The sequence below is a fragment of the Arvicanthis niloticus genome, chromosome 10 (genome assembly GCF_011762505.2).
Source record: "Arvicanthis niloticus isolate mArvNil1 chromosome 10, mArvNil1.pat.X, whole genome shotgun sequence".
Classification (NCBI taxonomy): domain Eukaryota; kingdom Metazoa; phylum Chordata; class Mammalia; order Rodentia; family Muridae; genus Arvicanthis; species Arvicanthis niloticus.
This window is the reverse complement of record NC_047667.1, coordinates 19,762,722-19,784,111: the sequence shown is the minus strand read 5'-3', so window position 1 is coordinate 19,784,111 and position 21,390 is coordinate 19,762,722. Positions and strand designations below refer to the sequence as shown.

Genomic DNA, 21,390 nt, shown 5'->3' with positions numbered 1-21,390 from the left:
CTGCTTCTAGCCCTTGTCCCCATAGGTTTATGGTAATCTCAAAATACAAATTCCAAACTTTAAATTATATAAAATCACAACCAATAAAAAATGCAGGGTTGTTGATCCCAGTTCTATTGAATATATCTACAAAACACTCTCATGCCTAAGTCTCAAGGAATATTGCAGAAGATGGCATGGAAAGATTCTAAGTTCCAGAGGATCAGATTATGTCTCCTAGGAATGTCAGAAGCTGCACCTGTAAAGTCTCAACAACATGACTACCTACCCAGGGAAGAACATACCAATTGGCTAGCTAATATGAAATGGCCACCCTTGAAAACACACACACTCTTTCTCTCTCCCTCTCCTCCTTTCCTGATCTCTGACATACACATAACAGTTAATGAAAAAAGAAGCTCAAAATTTGAAAGAGAGCAAGGAAGGGTTTGGAGGGAGGGAAGGGAAGAAAAATGATGTAATTATATTATAATCTCAAAAATGTAAGAAAAAAGCTCCATCATCTTTAACAGTTTCAACTTCCGCACTGTCTAAGTGTCTAAGTACAGAGTCCAGGCAATTTCTTAACTGTGAACCTCTGAACAATAAAATATAAGGTACTGGTTCTACTGTTCAATGGCACATAGCAATCATTTCCATTTTAAGTGGAAGAACAGAGATGCAGAAAGGAAATATTAGATTAAAGTGAAACTGTAACCCAGTAGTAAAAACACTAAATCAGCTCTATGCCTGGCATCTGGGACACATTGAATGATGGGAGTCCTCTGGGTTCCAAAAGTCTTTTTTTTTTTTCAGTGTGACAAACACTTTTATTTAATGGGTAAATGTTAAAACATTACAGAAACAAAACATTTCCCAAGTAGACTATTCTTTAGGAACAAATCTGAATCTTCCCTAGCATCCTCAAGTTTCTGTTAGCTTAAATTACTCAAAATAAAATAAGGCTTCTGGCTTATTCACAGTTACATATTTATATAGTGTGGTGGTTTGGATGAGAACGACCTCCATGGGCTCCTATGTTTCAACACTAGGTCCTCAGTTGGTAGAACTGTTAGGGTATTACTAGGAGGTATGGCCTTGGAAGAGCTGTGTTATGTGTGTGTGTGGGGGGGAGGCTTTGAGGTTTTTAAAGACTCTCACCATTTCCAGTTAGTTCTCTCTGCCTAGTAATTGGCTGCCTCAAGACGTGAGCTCCAAGCTACGGCTCTAGCATCTCGCCTCTCTGCCTGCCGCCATGTCCCTGACATCACGCTCCCTGTGAACACTCTCTGAAACTAACGTAAGCCCCACAGAAACTCTTGTATAAGTTGCCTTAGTTGCGTTGCCATCACAGCAAGAGAGAAGTAACCAGAACATGTAGGTAAATGATTTATCTCATGTGAATTTTTTGGTGCTGAGTGAGCCTTGAGCTCTGATTAAAAGCTTTGCCATAGGCATTACACTTACAGGGTCTCTCCCCCATGTGAATCCTCTGATGGCTGGTGAGCTGTGTGCTCATACTGAAGGCTTTTCCACACTGGATGCATTCATATGGCTTCTCTCCCTTATGGATCCTCTGGTGGTAAATGAGGCTGGAGCTCTGCCTAAAGGCTTTCCCACAGTCATTACACACATAAGGCTTCTCTCAGGTGTGGATTCGCTGATGCTGAATCATGCATGAGCCAAGGATAAAGCCCTTTGCTCACTCATCACATTTAAATGGCTTTTCTCCAGTGTGAGTTCTCTGATGGCGAATCGGCCGTGAGCTACAACCAAAGGCTTTTATGCGCTTGATGCACTTGTAAGGTTTCTCTCCAGTATGGATCAGCTGATGCTGAGTCAGGCCAGAGATCCACCGAAAAGCTTTCCCACACTCCTCACACTTAAATGGCTTCTCTACAGTGTTATTTTTCTGATGGGCAATAAGGCTTGGGCTCTCTGAGGCCCTTGGCATTTGAGATTTCTCCCCAGTACGCATCCTCTGATGCTGGTCTAGAGTTGAGCTTTGGCTGAAGGCTTTGCCATACTCCTGGCAGAGGTAGGGCCTCTCTCCAGTGTGAGTCTTCTGATGTCTGACGAGCTGTGCTTGCTGGCTGAAGGCTTTCCCACACTCTTGACAACTGTATGGCCTTTCTCCTGTGTGGATTTTCTGATGATGGATGAGGCTTGAGCTCTGACAAAAGGTTTTCCCACACTCCTCACATCTGTAAGGCTTCTCTCCAGTATGAATCCTTTGATGCTGAACCAGTTTTGAGCTCAGGTGGAAACCTTTCCCACAATTCACACAGTTAAATGGTTTCTCTCTGGTGTGGATTCTCTGATGCCGATTGAGTTGTGAACACAGCCTGAAGACTTTCCCGCACTCCTCATACCCATAAGGCTTCTTCCCATGGCAGTTACTTGTATATTTATTCTGTATGCAGCCAGATGTTTTCTGACACTCCTGACATCTGTATGGTCTTTCCCGTACATTCATTTTGTATGGATCCAGGTTCAAACCTAGTCTAATGACTCTGCCACACACTTCACAGTTTTCTGATGTCCCCTTCACTCAGTCTCTCTGGTCATCGGGTTGATAACCCAGATCAGTAGCCTGCAGCTCCGTACATTCTTGGACAGCATCCTCTGTGAAGTTCTTGGGCATCATGGTCTCACTATTCATGGTGCTTCCGGAAAAGGGAGCCACTCACTCTTAGCCCAAGGCTTCTTGGGCAATTCTAAGACCAGACCTTAGAACCCAAATTGTCTCCAAAGCCAGGAATCTGCCTTTTGAGAAGGTTCGTGTACTCGCAGGTCTGCTTGTGATCAGTTCTAATAGCAGAGTCTGAAATAAACACAAAGGAAAAATGTTCCTTACATCTGAGGTCTGAGAAAAGGTAGAGACAGCCAGGGACTTGGGGAAGTATCAGCACTATAACACACCCCAAGTGCAAAGTGTAGCAAGGAGATACAGAGGGAAACCCTCACAATTTAGCTCATTGGACAGTGATGATACGCTTATGCCTACAAGACAGAGTGCTGAGAGCCTCATGTGTTAAGAGGGTCCACAAGCAGAGTCCACCCTATCGGGCACCGAGGAATATTCTACAATATGCAAAATGAGACGGGACTGAGCAAGCCTGAGGACAGAAAGCCAGTCTAGAATTCGTCAGAGGCCAGAGACCCCCCAAACATGCTGTCTGGCAAGAAAGGACAAAAGGGGGTCTGACCAAATTACGGGAATGAGACCGGGGTTGAAGAAGAAAGATGTGGTGTCTTAGCAGGATGGACCCAGAACAGAACTCGGTGCTCAACTTGTCCGCGGCTGTCCTCCAAGGCAGGCTTCTTTGAGAAGGACCCAAACCGCAAACCCACACCTTGCATGCCTTGCTATAGGTGTGATGGTTAGTTTTTACTGACAAATTGGCACCATCTAGGATTACCTGGAAAGAGGAAACCTTGACTAGAAACTCCAGATCAGTTTGTGAGATTGTCCTGATTGATAGTTTATTATGGAAAGACCTAGCTCACAACGGGCAGCATCATCAACACTGTGCACCTGCATCTGGATTGCATAAGCAAGCAAGCTCAACATTGGCCAGAGAGGAAGAGAGAGTAACAGTGTTCCTCTGCTGTTGGTGCTTCATTTTCTATGCTGATTTCCCATTAGGATGGCTTATTACCTGTCTGGCAAATCCTTGGTGCCTCTGTCTCCTCTGCTCCCTGTAGATCAAGGACCCATGGCTCTTATCCTTGCTCCAGCCGGGAGATCAGTTCAGGCTTAAAGCCCAGGAATCCTGCTAGTCCAGCCACACTGCTGGAGTTCTCTAGCATCACCTTCCTGTAGAGGGCCCTCTGACCAGAATCCAGACATTGCCACATCTCCTGGGAGAAGTGCACAGCCACGTCGCCAAAAGTCACCACCTCCATGAGATTGGGAGGGTGGGATCCGCTTGTCTTGACTCAGGCACCAGCCTGGTGGCATCAGGGACCAGCCAACAAGCGAGCCACCAGAAATGGCTTTGTACACCTATCCCTCTGTATCCCACCCAGCTGACTTCTGTCTGTTCAGATCTGCTCGCTAGCCAGCACACCCCTCTAAAAGTCTTTATCTTCATAGTTTTACACAGTAACCTCTCATGAACTCCTTACAGAGAATCCAATCCTATTACATACTGACTGGTCTTAATAACTATCTGAAGCTTCTCAACAAGTCTTGCACCTTTCATTTTTTTTTAAAACAAGTGTCATGTGGATGGTGTTGCTTAGGGATGGAGCATGGCCTTTTGGAGAACAGCTATTGTGAGCTCTGTTGCTTTGTTGGATGAATCTACAGAGTCACTTTCTTAAGCAGTCATTTTAGATCAGGGATCCCCTGCAGCTGCACTGTCATATCCTGCCATCTGCTTTCACATAAATCTGGATTTTCACAAATTGGTTCCTTTGATGGGTCTGTCTTCCAAGTAGTCTTTCCCATTGTTTCAGCAAAAGAAGTGGTTTTTTAAAAAACAGTTATAGATGTTTTGCCATGTGCACTCTCCTTGTCTGCAGTTTTAAACTTGTATATTTCTGAGATTTAATCTTGTCATAGATGGAATGTTAATGTCTTAAATTTTCCTCTCCCAAAGATATTAGTTGACTACTTGTGAGTTCAGCAATACTCAGGTTCTTAAGACATCGGTAGAATGAAGCCAGATTCTTGTCCAGAATAGCAAATGGTCTATTGTCCAATTCCAATAGAGTTGTTAGTTGTTCTTCTCTGAAACTTAGTAATAAACTGGCTTCCAGAGTCTGCATCTGACATTCTGGTTTTACAACCCTCCACCACAATGTTTTTTTTTTTTTATGTTCTGTTTACAGATATCTGGGTCTGAGAGTCCAAACTCTTCCATGTTTCTCCCTAAACCAGTTCTAAAACCTAAGGAATATATGCTTACAGTATCGCAGCAAAAACCCTACTTCTCAGTACAAATCTTATGTTATCTTCTGATTGCTGAAACCAAGGACCTAATGAAAGCAGCACAGGGAATTAGGAAAGATTAAGTTTGGCTTCCAGGTATAAGGGAAGTGTTGCAATAAATATTTAATTTCAATCAGGGACTTCTATCCCACCTTTGATTATTCAGTTCCCAGATAAAAGACATACAAAGACTTTATACTTATAATAAGCCTCTATTGGCACTAATGCTGGGCAGATATCTACCCTCTATGTTCTTAAAATCCATTTCCTATTGATAACCCGAAGTTATTACTTACTATGTTTCATCTAGACTGCTCTTAACTCAAATTGTCCAGTTCTCATGGCCATGGTTTCTTGACTCCTAATTCATGGCCTCTCTCTCCTTTCTCCACCTTCTTCTCTTTCATAGTGGTTCTTCTCTGACCCCAAGCCCAGAACCAAAACTCCACCATGTTTCTCTTCTGCAGCTATAGGCTGTCAGCATCTTTATTCACCAATCAGGGATAACTTGTCACCTGGGTCTGCATGCAGAGTAGTCTCTGGAAACAATTAGTATTTAGCATAGCAAAAGACCACACATCAACAGGAAAGACAACGATACTGAATTCATGGGCAGGAACCAGAGGATCTTATTCTCTGCTGGTTCTCAATCTGTTCCCTTTATAAAGCCCAGGGTCCAGGGCAAGAATGGTATTGCCCATATTCACAATATGTCTTTCTATCACAATTAACCTAATCTAGATAATTCCTCACAGACATGCCCAGAGGCTAACCTTATCTAAATAGTCTCACACAGGCACGAATAGAGTTGTATCTCCTAGGAGATTCCAGAGCTCAACAAATTGACAATATTAACCATTACAATTTACTTAATATGACTAACACTTTCTTAATTGAGTCATGAGAATTCTTCTATGTATGTCACCTGTGAACAGTGATGACTTCCTCTTGTGACTTTACATTAAAATTTTTTCTTTCATTTGCTAGATTGCTGTGACTAGGACTTCCAGTAGTATTTTGACCCAAAGTGGTGAAAATTAACATCCTGTTCTATTCCAGATCCTATAGAGGAACCAGCTTCACCATTAGTGCGATGTTGACTGTGGTACATTGCATGCAGCATATTATTTTTATACTTAATTTTTCGGAGATTTTTACATGAAAGTGTTTTGAGTCTTATCAAGAATGTTTTTATCCATATACTTATATTTATTTACTTCATTCTATTAATATGGTGTATTTATTGTGTTTATTGATCTGCTTGCTACCATTATTGGAACAACTCTCAATAGATAATGATAATAGTCTTTTTAATGTACTGTTGGGTCTGGGTTGATAGCATTTTGTTGAAGATTTTTCAGAAATATTAGTCTATAACTTTCTTTTTTGTTGTCTCTTTGTATGGCTCTGGAACCAGGATCTTATACAATGAGTTTAAAAGAACTTTTGCTTCAACTTTCTTATATCATCTGAGAACTGGTGTTAGGGAAATCCTCTGGTTCTATTCCTTCCTTTGATAAAAGAGATTTTAGTATTGTTTCAATTGTTGTTTATCAGTTTTTTCTGTCCTTATGACTCAATCTTTATTAGGCACATGTGTCCAGAGAAGGCAGGCAGACAACAAGTTGAAAACCTGTCTGAACTACAGAGCAAGTTCAAGATGTTTATCATGTTCTTTGAGTCAGTAGTTACTGCTGATATTTCAACACTAGTTAACATCCCAAGTCAAGTTTTGCCATAAGCCATGAACTGAGTCTAATAATGATTTAGCCACTGGGATAGAGGGAGGCAAGTACTTCAAGCCCAACCTTGTCACAAGTAAGCAGTTACTGTGATGTTCAAGATGGCGTGTAGTCCATTCATAGTAGACCCTGAAGACTTGGGTTTTGACTAGGGCAGACAGAGAATCCTCATTTAGAGTCACTGGCTTGTAGTTAGGTGCCATAGATTATGCCTGAGGCAAGCAGTCCTGTGGTCATCTGGCCAAGGAGTCACTAGATTTTTCTGGAGTCTATTGATGGCCATAATCAGCACAGCACAGGATCAGGACCAAGGACCAAGACCCCATTTTCTATGCCTGCCTGCTCTTGCCTACTTTTGGCAAGAGAGTGCAGAAGCTTACCAGAAATAATCTGCACTGAATATCCTACCCCAGCCTTGTTTGTGTTTCTACCTGGTACCTTGGTAATAGTGAGTCAAACCTTGGGTACTACCTTTTGGTCAAGGAGTACTGTGTTCTGCCTGTGTTGGGTTTTACCATAGCAGGAGTTGTAAAGTTTCGAGCTTACTTCCTTATGCTACGTCAGCAGATGGAGTCTTCCTTGACTGGAGGTTAAGGATGTTCAAGATTGAGGAGAGAAATTTAGAAACTATTATTTTGGTCACTAAATCTAACTTTAATCTAGGTCCCACTGGAAGCTTACACCTGAACAGACCCTTGGAAGATTGTCCTTAGGCTCATACCATAACAGGCAACAGAAAGAAGATTTCTATGTTTGTCCTTCAGGGGTCTCAGATTTTCTTTTATCTATGGAGATTCTGTCCATAAACACTAACCTAGAAGTAGGGGTCATGGAGCTTTGTCTAATAGTGGTCCCTGAAGCAAACCTGATACAGGTTCTAAGACTTATATCTACTTTCTTTTCTTCTCTCCTTATTGCAGTGCTTTGAGTTGGGAATGGGGGTGAAATGGGAGAGAACAACCATGACACAGGCAACCCTTTCCTTCTTACCTTCTTCAAGACATCTTCTCTTTTTACTAGGCTTAAGCTAGTTACTGAGGCCTCTCACCAGACTCTCCTAACTTTGCAAAGGTACTTTTTTAGTGCATGAATAGTGGTTCCAGGTATACATGTGGTGGTCTGAGTAAGAATGGTACCCACGGGCACATATGTCTGAACACTTGGTCCCCAATTTGTGGAACTGTTTAGGAACAATTAGGAGATGTGGCTTTGTTGGAGGAGGTGCATCAGGGGAAGGCTTTGAGGTTTCAAAAGACTCACACCATTCCCAGTGTGCTCTCTGCCTCCTGCTTATAAATCAAGGTATGACCTCTCACCTGCTGCTTCAACCGCCAATCCCTCACTCTGCCATCATAGACTCTAACCCTCTGAAACCTTAAGTTTGATTAAACTCTTTCTTTTATAAGTTGACTTGGCCTTGTTGTCTTATCACAGAAATGGAAAAGTAACAAGCAATATGTTTGATCAAATAAAGACTTATTATGCCATCTTGATAAACCTTTTTCTTTCTTTTTTTTTTGTTTTTTTTTTTTTTTTTGTTTTTTGTTTTTTTTACTTCCAAATCATGTTTATCAACACTAAAAGTTAAAAATACTCTATCGACCAATGTCTGGCATTGTTCACTGTATTTCTGTATTGTTTTGCATCGAACATTTCTAGAATTTATTCAGCTGAAGCTTTATGCCTACTGACTAATTCTTCCTCTTCTCTGAAAGTAACATTCTATCCTGTTTCCATGAGTTTGATTTATTAATGTTTTTCATAAGGTAGAGTGAAAGGTGTGAAAGTGGCCAAAGGTGTCTTTCTGACTGAAACACGTACGTGTCTTTTAATCTCCCAGGGATATGCTGCCCAACACCAAATATGGAGAAAATCAAAATTGTAAGTGAAAGGAGAGATTTCACTGGCACATGCATCTATGCCTATGGAGATTATGTTTTCTATATTTGTAATGAAGGTTCTTACCCTATGTCTACGGATGGAAGAAGTTCATGTCAAGTAGATGGCAAGTGGGACCCTGCAATACCATCATGTCAGACAGGTAAGAATACTGAGGGAACTTGTCATCATCCTTTTCCAGATATCTCAAGGGATTCTATGTAGTTCTATGAAGAGTAATCATTTAAAAAGATGTGAGTTTGGAATTATTTATCCAATGTGTATTATATAGAAGATCACAGATAGCTACCCTGGCACTATCAAAACTATTGATAGAGTTGTAGACCAAGGTATACTGACAAGAGGGCTTACAAAAGCTTTTGCAGGGCACATAGCACATTGAATAAGATTCTTCAGTATCTCGTTTTGTTAATGTTCCTGCATGTATTATCTGTTAACACTATGGCCAAATTTTTAGTAAAATAAAAGACTATCCTATAAGTCTTTGTACATCCAGGGAGAACGAATGTCTTATATAATTAATGAAACAATGGATGACTTTGTTTTGAATGAGAGGGAAGACTTGAGTTCTAGTGACTGACATCAGCTTTTTCATTTTCTTGTTCAGACTCAGGCCTGCAAAATCGTCTTGCTTTCACCTTCCCAAACATAACAGAAACCAATGTGACAAACAAAAGCTATCCATTTGATCATGGTGAGACACTGAAAATATTATCATAGAGTAATGTTAATATCTTATTATGAATGATTGCTTACTTCAACATGACAGAGTCTATTGTGTGCCATTGTTTGGGTTAATATAAAAACAGAGTTAAAGATGATAACTTTGGATCTGGTAGTTAACTGGGATCATCATGGGAAGGAGGGTTGAAAGATGAGAAATAATCATGGAGAAAATAGTAGCCATCCGTAGTCTTAAAGATCACTGTAAAAGAGAGTTAAAGAAGTAACTTATTTCTGCTCTGAGGGTTGTAATTTATATGATTAACATTATTTTCGCTATTGCTCCGTCTATATTTCCTTTGGTCAGCACTTGCATAGGCTTGGATTTTTTTTGACAGATGTGATATCTCTAGCTGTTATTCATGATGAGAATTTCTTCATGTTTCACAATTGCCTACTCAGGATAATCCCCTCCTCCGCCCCCACCCTCCCTTTAGAACTCATGCGATACTCTAGTGATTATCTTGGGCTCCAGATATACTATTTCCTGACCAGTATGTACCAGACATTTTGGCTCCTTATCATGACCACAGCTTATTGCCACACAATATGGTAGCATTTCCCCTCATCCAAGCTTCCCTAAAAGGTAAAGAAGCCCAGACAAAATCAATGAAAGCAACAGCTTAAAGATCAGTGCTTGGCTTCAGTGTCTACTGATTGGATTGTTTTGCCTCTGGCCTTGCGGGACACCTAGTCTGCTAATCTAAAGATATATGCAAAAATGTACGTTATGCAAATATTATGCAAATGGTTTGGTGGGATTAATTCTGAAGAGCATGAACCATACTAGCCCTATGTGTTTTCCTTATTAATCACAGAGATACTGACCAGCATCATGGGAGGTAGCATCTTCATTTTGGGGTGTGTGTGTGTGTGTGTGTGTGTGTGCTATATGTATATATGTATATATTTATATTTTCCTATTTTCATTAATTGTTATGTATAACATGCAAACCAGTGAGTTTCATCATAGAACTTTAATACATTTGTACCATTATTCTTTGTTCTAATTTATTCCTCCCCCTACTACCCTTTTCTCCTTGCTGCCTACTTTTCTGTTTATTCTGAGAATCTTCTACTGTGCTCTACTTTCATGTTACAAATATATTATGTTCTCTTTACCCCTATCTTAAGAACTATTCCTTCCCTTGCATGGCTCCCTTTCTATATACTCAACTCTCTGTCTCTCTTTGTCTCTGTCTTTGTCTCTCTGTCTCTCTCTCTCTCTCTCTCTCTCTCTCACACACACACACACACACACACACACACACACACACACACACACGCACATACATGCTTAAATAAAAGAAAGTCAAGATTAAAAAAAATTACCACTATAGAAACAAGATAAAACAGGAATAAAGCCCACATTGGGCTTTTCACAGAGAAGCTAGCTAGCACATGCCATGTCAAATGGTGTCCATGGAGAAGAGTTCGACCACAACTCTTCTCATTAAAAGACACAAAGAATCTGCTATGAGGAGAGCTGTAAAGCTGCAGACAGTATGTGCTACGGGAAGCCCAAGACAGATGACAAAGGTCACAGTCACAGGAGATGGCAGATATACACTGTAAAGTGTGTAGGAGAATCTGACACTGGGAGATTGCCAATGTACAAATTCCTCCTTCCCTGTTTTTACATGGAAGAGGTATTGGACTGTAGGACCATGGACATGGTGGAGGGGGCTTGACAAAGGCTAGATACAGCCTGTCTGAATCCACCAAGCAGAGAACAGTGCCACAGAAACCTGTAGGCACAGCCTTAGACCAAGAAATTGTCAATGCTCCTCCTCATCCTGGTCCCAATATTGTCCCATGGAACGGGGAATCTGCTCTACTGCTGCAGCACTCAGAAGATGACTGGGTCATCATCATACAATAGACCTCATCCTGCAGACTTTGGGGATGTGGAAGAAGTGAGAAGGTCTGACACTCAGAGACATGCAGCGCTGCCCCTTCCCCTACACCCCCTCTTGGCCATGGCAGGGCGGGGCTGATCAGATGACTGGAAGTATTTGTACCATCTGGTGCAGTATCCTGATAGATAAAATTAAAGTAAAAAACAGGCATTGGATTTTTCCCCAATCACCTAGAAGTGTTGACAGAGATAATACTTTTTTAAATTAAAACTTTATTAGTTTATAACAAGACCTTCCCCCCCAAATCACACACCCATATTAACCAGGCCCAGAGCCTGTACATCTCAATGAACTTCTATGCAGTTAGAAATCTGTTTGAAGCCATGAAGCCTTACATATGACTTATACTTTCATTATCAAACATAAATGTATGCATTTATCCACCAACAAGAAACAAAATCCGTACCTTTCCTATATACCGGTAATGAGCCTTCTATGTAAAATATCCCACTTACAATAGCTTAAAATAATAAAATATCTAGGAATATCGGACTGAGAGATGGTTCAGTGGTTAAGAGACCTATTGCTCTCTCACAGTACTTGGGTTTGCTTCTCAGAAACAGCTCTGACTCTAGTTTGGGGGAGATACAAGATACCTTTTCTGACTTCAGGTGTCAGACATTCATGGTTCACATACATACATGCAGGCAAAACATTCACATACATGAAATAAAATTACTTAACTTAAAATAAGTTTCAAATATATAGAAATAAACCTGGCCAAGGAGAAGAAAAACATTAAGACATTGAAAAAAAGAAATTGAAGAAGACATTAGATATTGAAAAAATTATTTCTGCTCCTGGATTGGCAGAATTAACATTGTGAAAATAGCTGTCTTCTCCAAAGAAAGGTATAGATTCAATCCAATCGCCATTAAACTTCCAATGACATTCTTCACAGAACACAGATACATAGAAATCCCACAGAAAGCAAAGGTAATCCTGAACAGTCTAAACACAGCTAGAGACACATCACCTGACCTCAAACTGTGATGCAGAGGGTTAGTAACAAAGATAGCACAGCACTGCTACAAAATTCAACATACAGAGCAATGGACCATAAGGGACACAAAAGTAAACTTGTATAGATATGCACACCTAATTTCTAACAGAAATTTTACAATTTATCAAGGAAAATAAAGCCTATTCAATTAACAGTGCTAGCTGGGAAAACTGGACAAGTACCCATGGAAGAATAAAATTAGACCCATAGATCTCATCCTGTACAAAAGTCAATCCAATGTGGATCCAATATCTTAATTAAACACCAGAGATGTTGAGACAACTGTAGAAAAACATGATGACAACTTTTCAGAATATAGATATAGACAAAAGTATTAATAGAATTCCAACAACAAGAAATAGTTACTGACAAATGGGAGGGCTGTAGTAGACATGAGCTCTCTGTTCTGCTCTCTCTGGATGTTTTATTCTTTTACACTTGCCACCAAAGCATGAAGGCGCCAGAGAAAACCCCCATTCCTCTAGATTTCCATAAATCAGAACCTAAGTAAGCTCACTTTTCTGTAGACTACCCAGAATACAACAGAAAATAGACAGATACCCCCTTACTACGAGGCTTCTATGTGTGAATGTGTTGGAAGGTATGTTTTGGTTGAACTTGGTGTGTGTTTTGCATGTCTTTTCATTGGGTACCTTTGGCTCCTTACTGTCATACCAGATCCACTAGCGATGCATGGAAGACAGAGCTACAAAATAGTAACAGAAATATTTCCTGTTGATCAAAGCCTACCTAAATTGTTCTATCTATCTATCTATCTATCTATCTATCTATCTATCTATCTATCTATTATCTATTTATTCTCTCTACATATTATCTAGCTATTATCTATGTAATCTATTATCTATGCAATCTATTATCTATCTATATATTATCTATCTACATATTTAGCTATTATCTATCTCATCTATCTCTATCTATCTATCTATCTATCTATCTATCTATCTATCTATCTATCTATCTGGTATATTTAAAATACAAATGGAAAACTTTAAAAAATGACCCCAAAACATTAAAAATGAACATTAGTTCCCCTCTTAAGCCCTAAAAGAACAGATAGAACATTATCAGAAGTAACTACTATGACTTAGTTGTTGATAGCGTTTTAAAGTACTTAGAAACTAGACTTGATAACTTGGGTCTAAGAATTTCTTTGTGCCTTTGTTAGACTTTCCACATCAACCTTCACTTCACTTCCAAGTATTCAAGGAAGAAGAATCTCGAGGGTTCATAGCTCATGAAGTGTTGCAAACTTGCACTGAATTTTTATGATAGCCACCATGTTTCTGTGCCCTTTTGGTTTCTATGAGCTGATGATGCCCCTGGTTGCTAAGCTAATATTGAATGAAGATGAGGACTGAGATGTGACTGCCTCTCACTGTCCTTGGTTCCTTCATCATTGTGCTGGCAACCAAAGGCCACTGTTTCTACTGATCCCTGAACTGTTAAGAGGGGAGGCCAATGAGAGGGGCATCCCTAGCATCACACATTTGACCAAGGCGTGGAAAGAAAGGCCAGGCTTAGCCTTTAACACTTAAAAGCTACGAGGAGACTTAGAAATTTATTAACATTCTTAGTTTCCTTGTTAGTAAAATGTTAGTACCAACTGGAACTAGTTCATAGAAGTATAATAATAAAATTTATGAGGTAACAAAAATTTGGCAGATAGATATACATATAGTTTTTCCTCAATAAATATTAGGACTATTATAGTTATCATTGAAATTAATAAGTTTTGCAGAACCTGAATGCAAATATGGACAAAGTTTCTCATGATTTTCATTATCTGATTCAATTTGATGCCTCTACGAAGAAGAAAATGCAACAGAGAGTTCCATTAAAGGTGCTTGTCCCAAACCAATAGTCATAAATGGAAACCTGTCTGTGGAGAGAGATCTATATGCTGAGCTGGAAAATGTCACCATTCAATGTGATCCTGGATATGACTTAGTTGGTTCTCCAAACATCATTTGTTCAGAGAACAGAACATGGTACCCTGAGATACCCAACTGTCAGATGGTGAGTGGAGCAACTCCAGGAACCTCTGTGATTACATCCTTCATTACAGGTTGTCCCCCAGTCTTTGATGGTGTCACCTGACCCTTACAAGGATTTCCAGTTGACCAGATTCATACTTATAACCATGAAGCATCATAGTGAGTTGGAAGGATTAGGTTTTTCTGCCCTATGGCTGGGTCCAGAACTTGAGAATTGAAGGTTTCCTAGACCTAGTGCCCTGAACATAACTTTACATATCTGTGGTCTGGACACTTCTGCTAGGCTTCTGGATCATGCGCAGGACCCCTCACCTACTCTTACAGGGATCTCTGGATCCCTTTGTAGCTCTGTATCTTTTCTTTGGCTACACTTTCCTACTCTTCAAGAGGCAGATGTAGTGGCAGATACCTATAATCCTAGTAGCAACAAGGAGGAGGGCACAGGAGAGTCCAGGGTTCAAGTCTGGCCTGGGTTCCAAACCCTCTTTCTGGTGGTAGGATGCAAAACCTTTCCTGATTTTCTTTCTGTCCGTCAACAATTTCAGCCTCAGTTTTGCAAAGAATCCCTCTCAGACTGTGTTTTTCCCTCTTACTTCTTTAAATTACCTTTAGGGGATCCTGGAAAACTGCAGAATAGTGAACAAAGGCAGACAACTCTTGCAGTGCCTCTCAAGCCCAGAAGATGTGCAAAGGGCCCTGGAGGTGTACAAGCTGTCTCTAGAGATCGAACAATTGGAACATCAGAAAGAGAAGTGGACAAGGTTACACAGGAAACCTCAATTTATGAAAATAAATGGGTCATTTAGCCCTTTTGGTTAATATACAGAACCTCCCATGCAGCAGCTAGACTGACACTTAAGCTCCACCACTCCTGTTAAAAGGTTTCTGGGCCAGAAGAACTTAGGTTTTTTTTTTTGTTTTGTTTTTGAATCTATGTCATTCATGAGTGTCTAGTCATTGTCTACTTGGCTTGACTCACTGAAATGGTTAAATATAAACTATCAAGTATCAAATTTTTGTGCTGTCTTTCTGTTCAGTGTGTTACAAGAATAGGACTTACTCGGAACACAAATTCACTCTCTAATGTGTCTGTAGATGGTTTTATTTCTCCTTTATTTTCTATCTTACAAAGAATGTAACTCACCCTGTCCCAATCTCAATCCTGCTGAATTGTTACTGAATGTCATTACATGATGTCCCATGAGTCCAGTGCCTGCCAGTTCTGTACCTGCAGAACAGAATGCTAATTTAAGGAACATTCTCCTGTGAGAAAGAAAGAGAGGGAAGGGAAAGAAGGAGGGAGGGGGAGAAGGAGAGAGAGACAGGAGAGAGAGACAGAGAGAGGGGAGGGGAGGGGGAGTAGGAAGAGAGGAAGGGGAGAGGGAGGGAGAAAGGGAAGGAGGAGAGGGAGAGAAGAGAGACAGAGGGTGTTGAGGCCACTTTCTACTAAAGTCGGCTCCCAACAAGAGGGAGGGAGGGAGGGAGGGAGGGAGGGAGGGAGAGAGAGAGAGAGAGAGAGAGAGAGAGAGAGAGAGAGACCTTACTAGACTGCAGACTGCAGAGATTCTTTGGTGTCCCCTGCTGGTCACAATCCACACTACAAAGATTTCTTGTCTCCCTTTAAAGCAAATTGGTTTTGTGTGTCCATCCACATTATAAAATTAAATCACATATATGCCCTGCATTTTAGATTATTTCTTTGTTTGTTTTTGTCAACTTGACACAAGCTCGAGTTATATGAGAAGAGAGAACCACACTGAGAATATGCCTCCGTAAGTCTGACCTGTAGGGAAGCCTGCGGCCATTTTCTTAATTAACCATTGAGGAGGGAAGGCTCAGCACATTGTGACTAGTGTCATCCCTGGACCAGTGGTCTGGGGAGTATATAAGACACAAAACTGAGAGCTAGGAGAGCAAGGAAATTAGCAACATTCCTCCTCTGAGTCAATCCCTGTCTCCATGTTCCTACCTTGAGCCCCTCCCTGACTTCCCAGGATAACTGACTTTAGGCTATATGATGAAGTAAAGCCTTCTCCTTCCCAAGCTGCTTTTGTTCATGTTTTTTTTAATCACAGTGATAGAAACTCTAACTAAGATAGACACAATAAATTATTTCAGCCTCACCTTTTTTTTTGATACACACCTGTGTACGTGTATTGTGTGTTTTATTGAGGTTCATTTTTTTAAAAGATTTATTTATTTTTGTGTCATTGGTATTTTACCTGCACTTCTATGTGAGGGTGCCAAGTCCTCTTGAACTGGAGTTAAAATTCTCATGAGCTGCCATGTGGGTGCTGAGAACTCAACTTGGGTCCTCTGAAAGAGCAGCTGGTACTCTTAGAGGATCATTTATTTTCAATGCTATTTAGTTTTATACACTTCATGCCTATGCCACACTTTACTTGCCTGTGGCAGACATATTACTGGATTGTTTTCCATTTGGGATACTATGAGTGTACTGCTAAAAATATGTTTGCATGTGTCTTCTGTCAAGAATATGGATTTTTATTTCATGTAGGTATCTAAGGACGAAATTTCTGGTTTCCAGTGAGTGTCTGTGCATTTTCTCAGCATTTTTCTAAAATGATCACACCAAAGTGTGTTTCCACCCGCAGAAAGCAAGTATTCTATGAAACACCTGCTCCTCTTATGCTCTTTCTGAGCTTTTAATTTTATGAGCTTTTAATTTGTTGTTTCCTGAAGACTAGTGAGCTTGAACAACTTATGTTTATTGTACTTTCAGATCTTCTTTTTTCTTATAAAGGATTAATTAAGATGTGTTATTCATTTTTCTATTGGCTTGTGCATCTACTTGTAATTTAGTGTGCAGATGTTTAAGAATTCTGGATAATAAATGTCTGTTCTGTGTGTTAAGGCACCTGTTTCCACACTATGAAGTGTCTTTTCTTTCCTAAGGTTTCTTTTTCTTTAAATTTTTTATTAGATATTTTCTTTATTTACATTTCAAATGTTATCTCCTTTCTGGCTTCCCTTCCAAAAACCCCTATCCCATCTCCCCTCCTCCTGCATCTATGAGAGTGTTCCTTCCACCCACCCACTCACTCCTGATTCCCCACCCTGGCATTTCCCTACACTGGGGCATCGGGCCTTCACAGGACCAAGGGTCTCTCCTCCCACTGATGTTCCACAAGGCCATTCTCTGCTACCTATGCGGCTGGAGCAATGGGTCGCTCTATGTGTGCTCTTTGGTTGGTGGTGTAGTCCCTGGGAGCTCTGGCAGGTCCGGTTGGTTCATAATGTTGTTCCTCTTATGGAGCTGCAAAGCGCTTCAGTTCCTTCAGTCCTTTCTCTAACTCTTTAATCCCAGGAGACTAAGGCAAGGAGATCTCTGAGTTCAAGATCAGCCTGGGACAAAGAGAGTCCCAGATCCAGGCTTGGTGGTACATTGGCTGGAGGCCTACATAAGAACATTGGAAGAAGGAAGATTCACTCTTCTTTGACTGGTTGCACTTACGTAAGCCAGCACATCTCTTGGAACCTACTTCTACAAAAGACAAGCTCAAACAACCAGCCTTGTGGGACTGAGCAACTACTAGATTCTTGGACTTCCCATCCACAGTTGGGTTGGTTAGAATACAGACTGTAAATCATCACAATAAATTCTCTTAATATGTAGAGACATTCCATAAATTCTTTGACTCTAGAGAACCCTGACTAATATAATCAGGGAGATTATTTTACTTTCAAATTCTTTTTAACACACAAGTAGATAGAGGCCTAGACTTGGACTTATGGCTGATACAAGTGATTCTCAGTAGGTTTTTATGGAGAGTTGGTCTCCTGCTTAAGCCACAGTCTGCGGTCATTCCTACCACAGTGGAAGCATAAGGTTTCTAGGACCAAAGTGACAGTCTCAGGGATCCACCTAGGAAATGTTTGCAAATTAGTTCATCATAGCGTAAAATGCTTGATGCAGACGAGGTTAGGATCAGACTTGGCAAGTCATAAGAAAGATATACCAGGTACTCTGTCTTCCTGAATCACTCTCCTGTCTGCAAAATTAGCAAGGCTCACTCTGGAACTTCCCAGAAAACAAATAAGGTAATGTATGCAAAGCTTTGGAACCGGATTCATAAGCAGAATTGGCGACTTGTTAAAATTATCCTGGGTCTTCTTTAGAAGAGGAAGCAATCACGTGGTTGCTTTTTTTGTTCACTGTTCCCAGGGGAAGCTGACATTTGATCTTTGATATTTCAGGGAGCAGGGCCCACTCACTCACTTCCGGCCAATGTTCCTCTTTGTTTCTAGGAGCTATGCACATGACTGTCACGATCTGATTGTACTTGTGACCTCTCAGTTTGATGATATAGGTTATTTTTGAATTTCCCTCAGTGTTCACTATTGTTTCTGGAATGTCAGGTAACAAATACTCACTGCTGGCCCAAGTGGATAATCATAAGAAATACAGGTTCACAATGCCCTGCTCCCCTTCCACAGGCTCAAATATATGGTCTTGGCATGAGTTACCTGGGAACGACTACTGGAGCAGCTTTATCTCAGATAGTGACTACTGGATCAAGTTTGGGGGTTAGCAAGTATTCCCTCTAAAGCTTTTCTCTTACTGCCTTTGTGAGAGGTTCAATGTTGGGATAAAAAGGTCTTTCTCCTGATTCTGCCAGCATCAAATATTGCTGTAAGTTGCCATCCTCCTGTCTGCAGTAATGATGTGCTGTACATTACGATTTAATGTCTGTGTGTAGTTCACCCGGTTTCAAACAGAACCACAACATAGGCCTTTATTTTTCTACTGATGTACCCTCAGTGTTGATTAATTTGATGTCATAGATGCATCAAGAATACACACTATTGATGAAGAGCTGCCTGGTCTGGACGTTGGTGTAGACATTGTATGAGATGCATAGCCGGGGGTGGGAGGGTGGGTGGTGAGAAAGAGCCAGTGAGCATCCATGTTGTGAGGAAGAGAAAACAGTCAGAGTCTTAGTGTTGGGTCTGAGATGGCTGAGGACCTAACTCGAATTCCCAGGACCCATGTGGTGGAAGGAGAGAGCCCACTCTTGTAACTTGTCCTCTGATCTCCAGATCCTGGCTCTTATGCAAGCTCATGTCCTTCTTTGCCAGATTTAGGGTGCCACTGGATCAGGAGAACCCAGCCTGTTCAACTCTGACCTCCTCTTCAGTGATGTAAAATGCTGGTCGTACTAAGTAAGTCTTAGCCACTTGGCTCAGAATCAACTTATTAATGATTTAGAATTTTCACCTTTAGCCTGATCCAGGGTATCTGAGAACGCTGTGTCCAAGGGCTTCCGCTCTGAGACTTGGCAGCATACCCTGTAAGCTACAGGGAACATTCTGAGAACCGTAGGCTCTCAGAGCCTTGTCTCTATTCTGGTGTTCTCCTGTCCTTTATGATTATGAAGTTATAAGAAATAGTAAATAGTTTAAATTAAGGAATTTAGAAAAATTCTTAAGTAGTCAACCAACATCTATAATTCAGCTCCATATAAACTACAGTGAAATACGTATTAAGGGAATACATTTAATTAAATAATTATAGAGTCATTGAGAAGTTAAATATAATAATAAGCTACTTATCTAGCTGAAACAATTTGATATTAAGGTACAACATTTAGGTGAATACTCTTAAATTATTAAAAGTTAATTCCTCTGGGCCTTATTTTTCTCTAGTGTAGTGGTCATTAAGTAGAACATTTTTCCTATTAACATGGTAAAGCTTCACATTATTATAAGGATAAATGAAGTTAATAGTGTAAAAGTATAAATCACTGCATAAATAGAAGATATTATGCAATGTATTGCTTTATAATTTGCAGAATAATTGCCTCATGTCCACAGACACTAATAGTTTATAGCAACTAATGTGTCCCACTAGGATAGAGCTAGTGAAAACTGCAGATGTGAGTTACTGCTTTAATTTATAAATGGAATGCTACTTCAAGAATGTTGCTCATCATCCCCAGATAGCTTTATGACAGAGAGCTATGTAAGTCTTTGTTGGGTGCAAATGGCATTGAAGGTATACAAGCATTCCCTGGATGTGGGGCCGTGAAAGGATAGCTTGGGCTTTGGTAGAAGCGCTGGCTGGAAGTAGCCCAGAGACCCAACAGGTAGGTGTCCATTGCTTGTGAGGGACGGGCATCTATTCTGCCATGCTCCCAGAATCCAAGCTCCTGACACATGGCGAAGACCTCCATTTGATCTGCACCTTGCAGTCATGTAGGGTTACGCAGCCCCTCCCAAAGAGGTGTCATCTAACACAGGTAGAGGGCGTGACTACAGACTTTAGGCCTCGAGAGATTTCTATATTAATGAGTTACCTAAAGGCCAGAGGGCGTAGCCAATTACATATTCCTCACCCTCCTTCCTCCCTATTTAAGTCAGGCCATCCCTAACCTAGGTAGGGGTGCATCCAGACCATCTATTATCCACCATGTCAATAAAGCTCTTGGAACCCTGAACCCCATTGTGTCTTTTGGGGCCCCGCTGTGGGAAAACGTGGAGAAGCTCTCAACTATACAGCCTTTGGGCCTAAACTCCCGTGGAGGGCTTCTCTGCATTTCTGCAGTGGGGGCCTGCATCTTCAAACAAGCAGCCTTTCAACCAAGCAAGTAGCCAAAGAATCCTTTCCCATGGGGCATAGCCAGAGCTCTCTCTCTCCCCTCTTGTTTCTCTGAGCTGCGGGCCAGTCCTGCGCTCCTATGCTCCTCCTCTCAGTGGCATCCAAGAGACCCTGAATGGATGCCGTCAGTCCCAGGCTGCCTCCCAGCCCAGGGATCCCCACTTGAGAACTTCCTCCACCTGGCTGGTCCCTGGCCACTTCTCACAGTACAGTGCCCGCCCGGTGCTGTGTGCCGAACTGACTCAGTCAACTTCCTGCGTGCTTCTAGAACTCTGCACCCACGTGCATGGCGGCAGGCCATCTTTTCCCCACACCCAGAGACTTAACTACCAGAGCTATGGAGAGACGAGGCAAGATGGCCTGTTCTTTGGCTATCATCATAATTTTCCCAAGAGAGGAAAAGAAATGTTCCTGGCTTGCTTATTGCTCTCTTTTCAATATGGATCACTTTGGCCTAACAACCCTACTGTATGCTTGCCACAGTATTCATAATAATAAATATTCATAGACGAAAAAGACTCCCTATGGTCACTTAAGATCCCCACAAAGGAT

The 21,390-nt window shown here is 41.1% G+C and overlaps 1 protein-coding gene and 1 pseudogene across 2 annotated transcripts in view; one reads left to right on the top strand and one right to left on the bottom strand.

Annotated features, from left to right (window-relative positions):
* LOC117716346 (zona pellucida sperm-binding protein 3 receptor) overlaps positions 1-15,229 on the top strand; it is a 51,791-nt gene extending 36,562 nt beyond the window's left edge. For both annotated transcript variants that reach the window (XM_076941745.1, XM_076941744.1), the window contains 4 exons: positions 8,501-8,701; positions 9,167-9,253; positions 14,036-14,241; positions 14,832-15,229. In XM_076941745.1, the coding sequence (XP_076797860.1) occupies positions 8,501-8,701; positions 9,167-9,253; positions 14,036-14,241; positions 14,832-15,038 (701 nt within the window). In that variant the 3' untranslated portion in view covers positions 15,039-15,229. The remainder of the gene's footprint in view (positions 1-8,500; positions 8,702-9,166; positions 9,254-14,035; positions 14,242-14,831) is intronic.
* On the bottom strand, positions 1,370-3,888 carry LOC143443787 (zinc finger protein 7-like; annotated as a pseudogene).
* Positions 15,230-21,390: the final 6,161 nt, after the last annotated feature.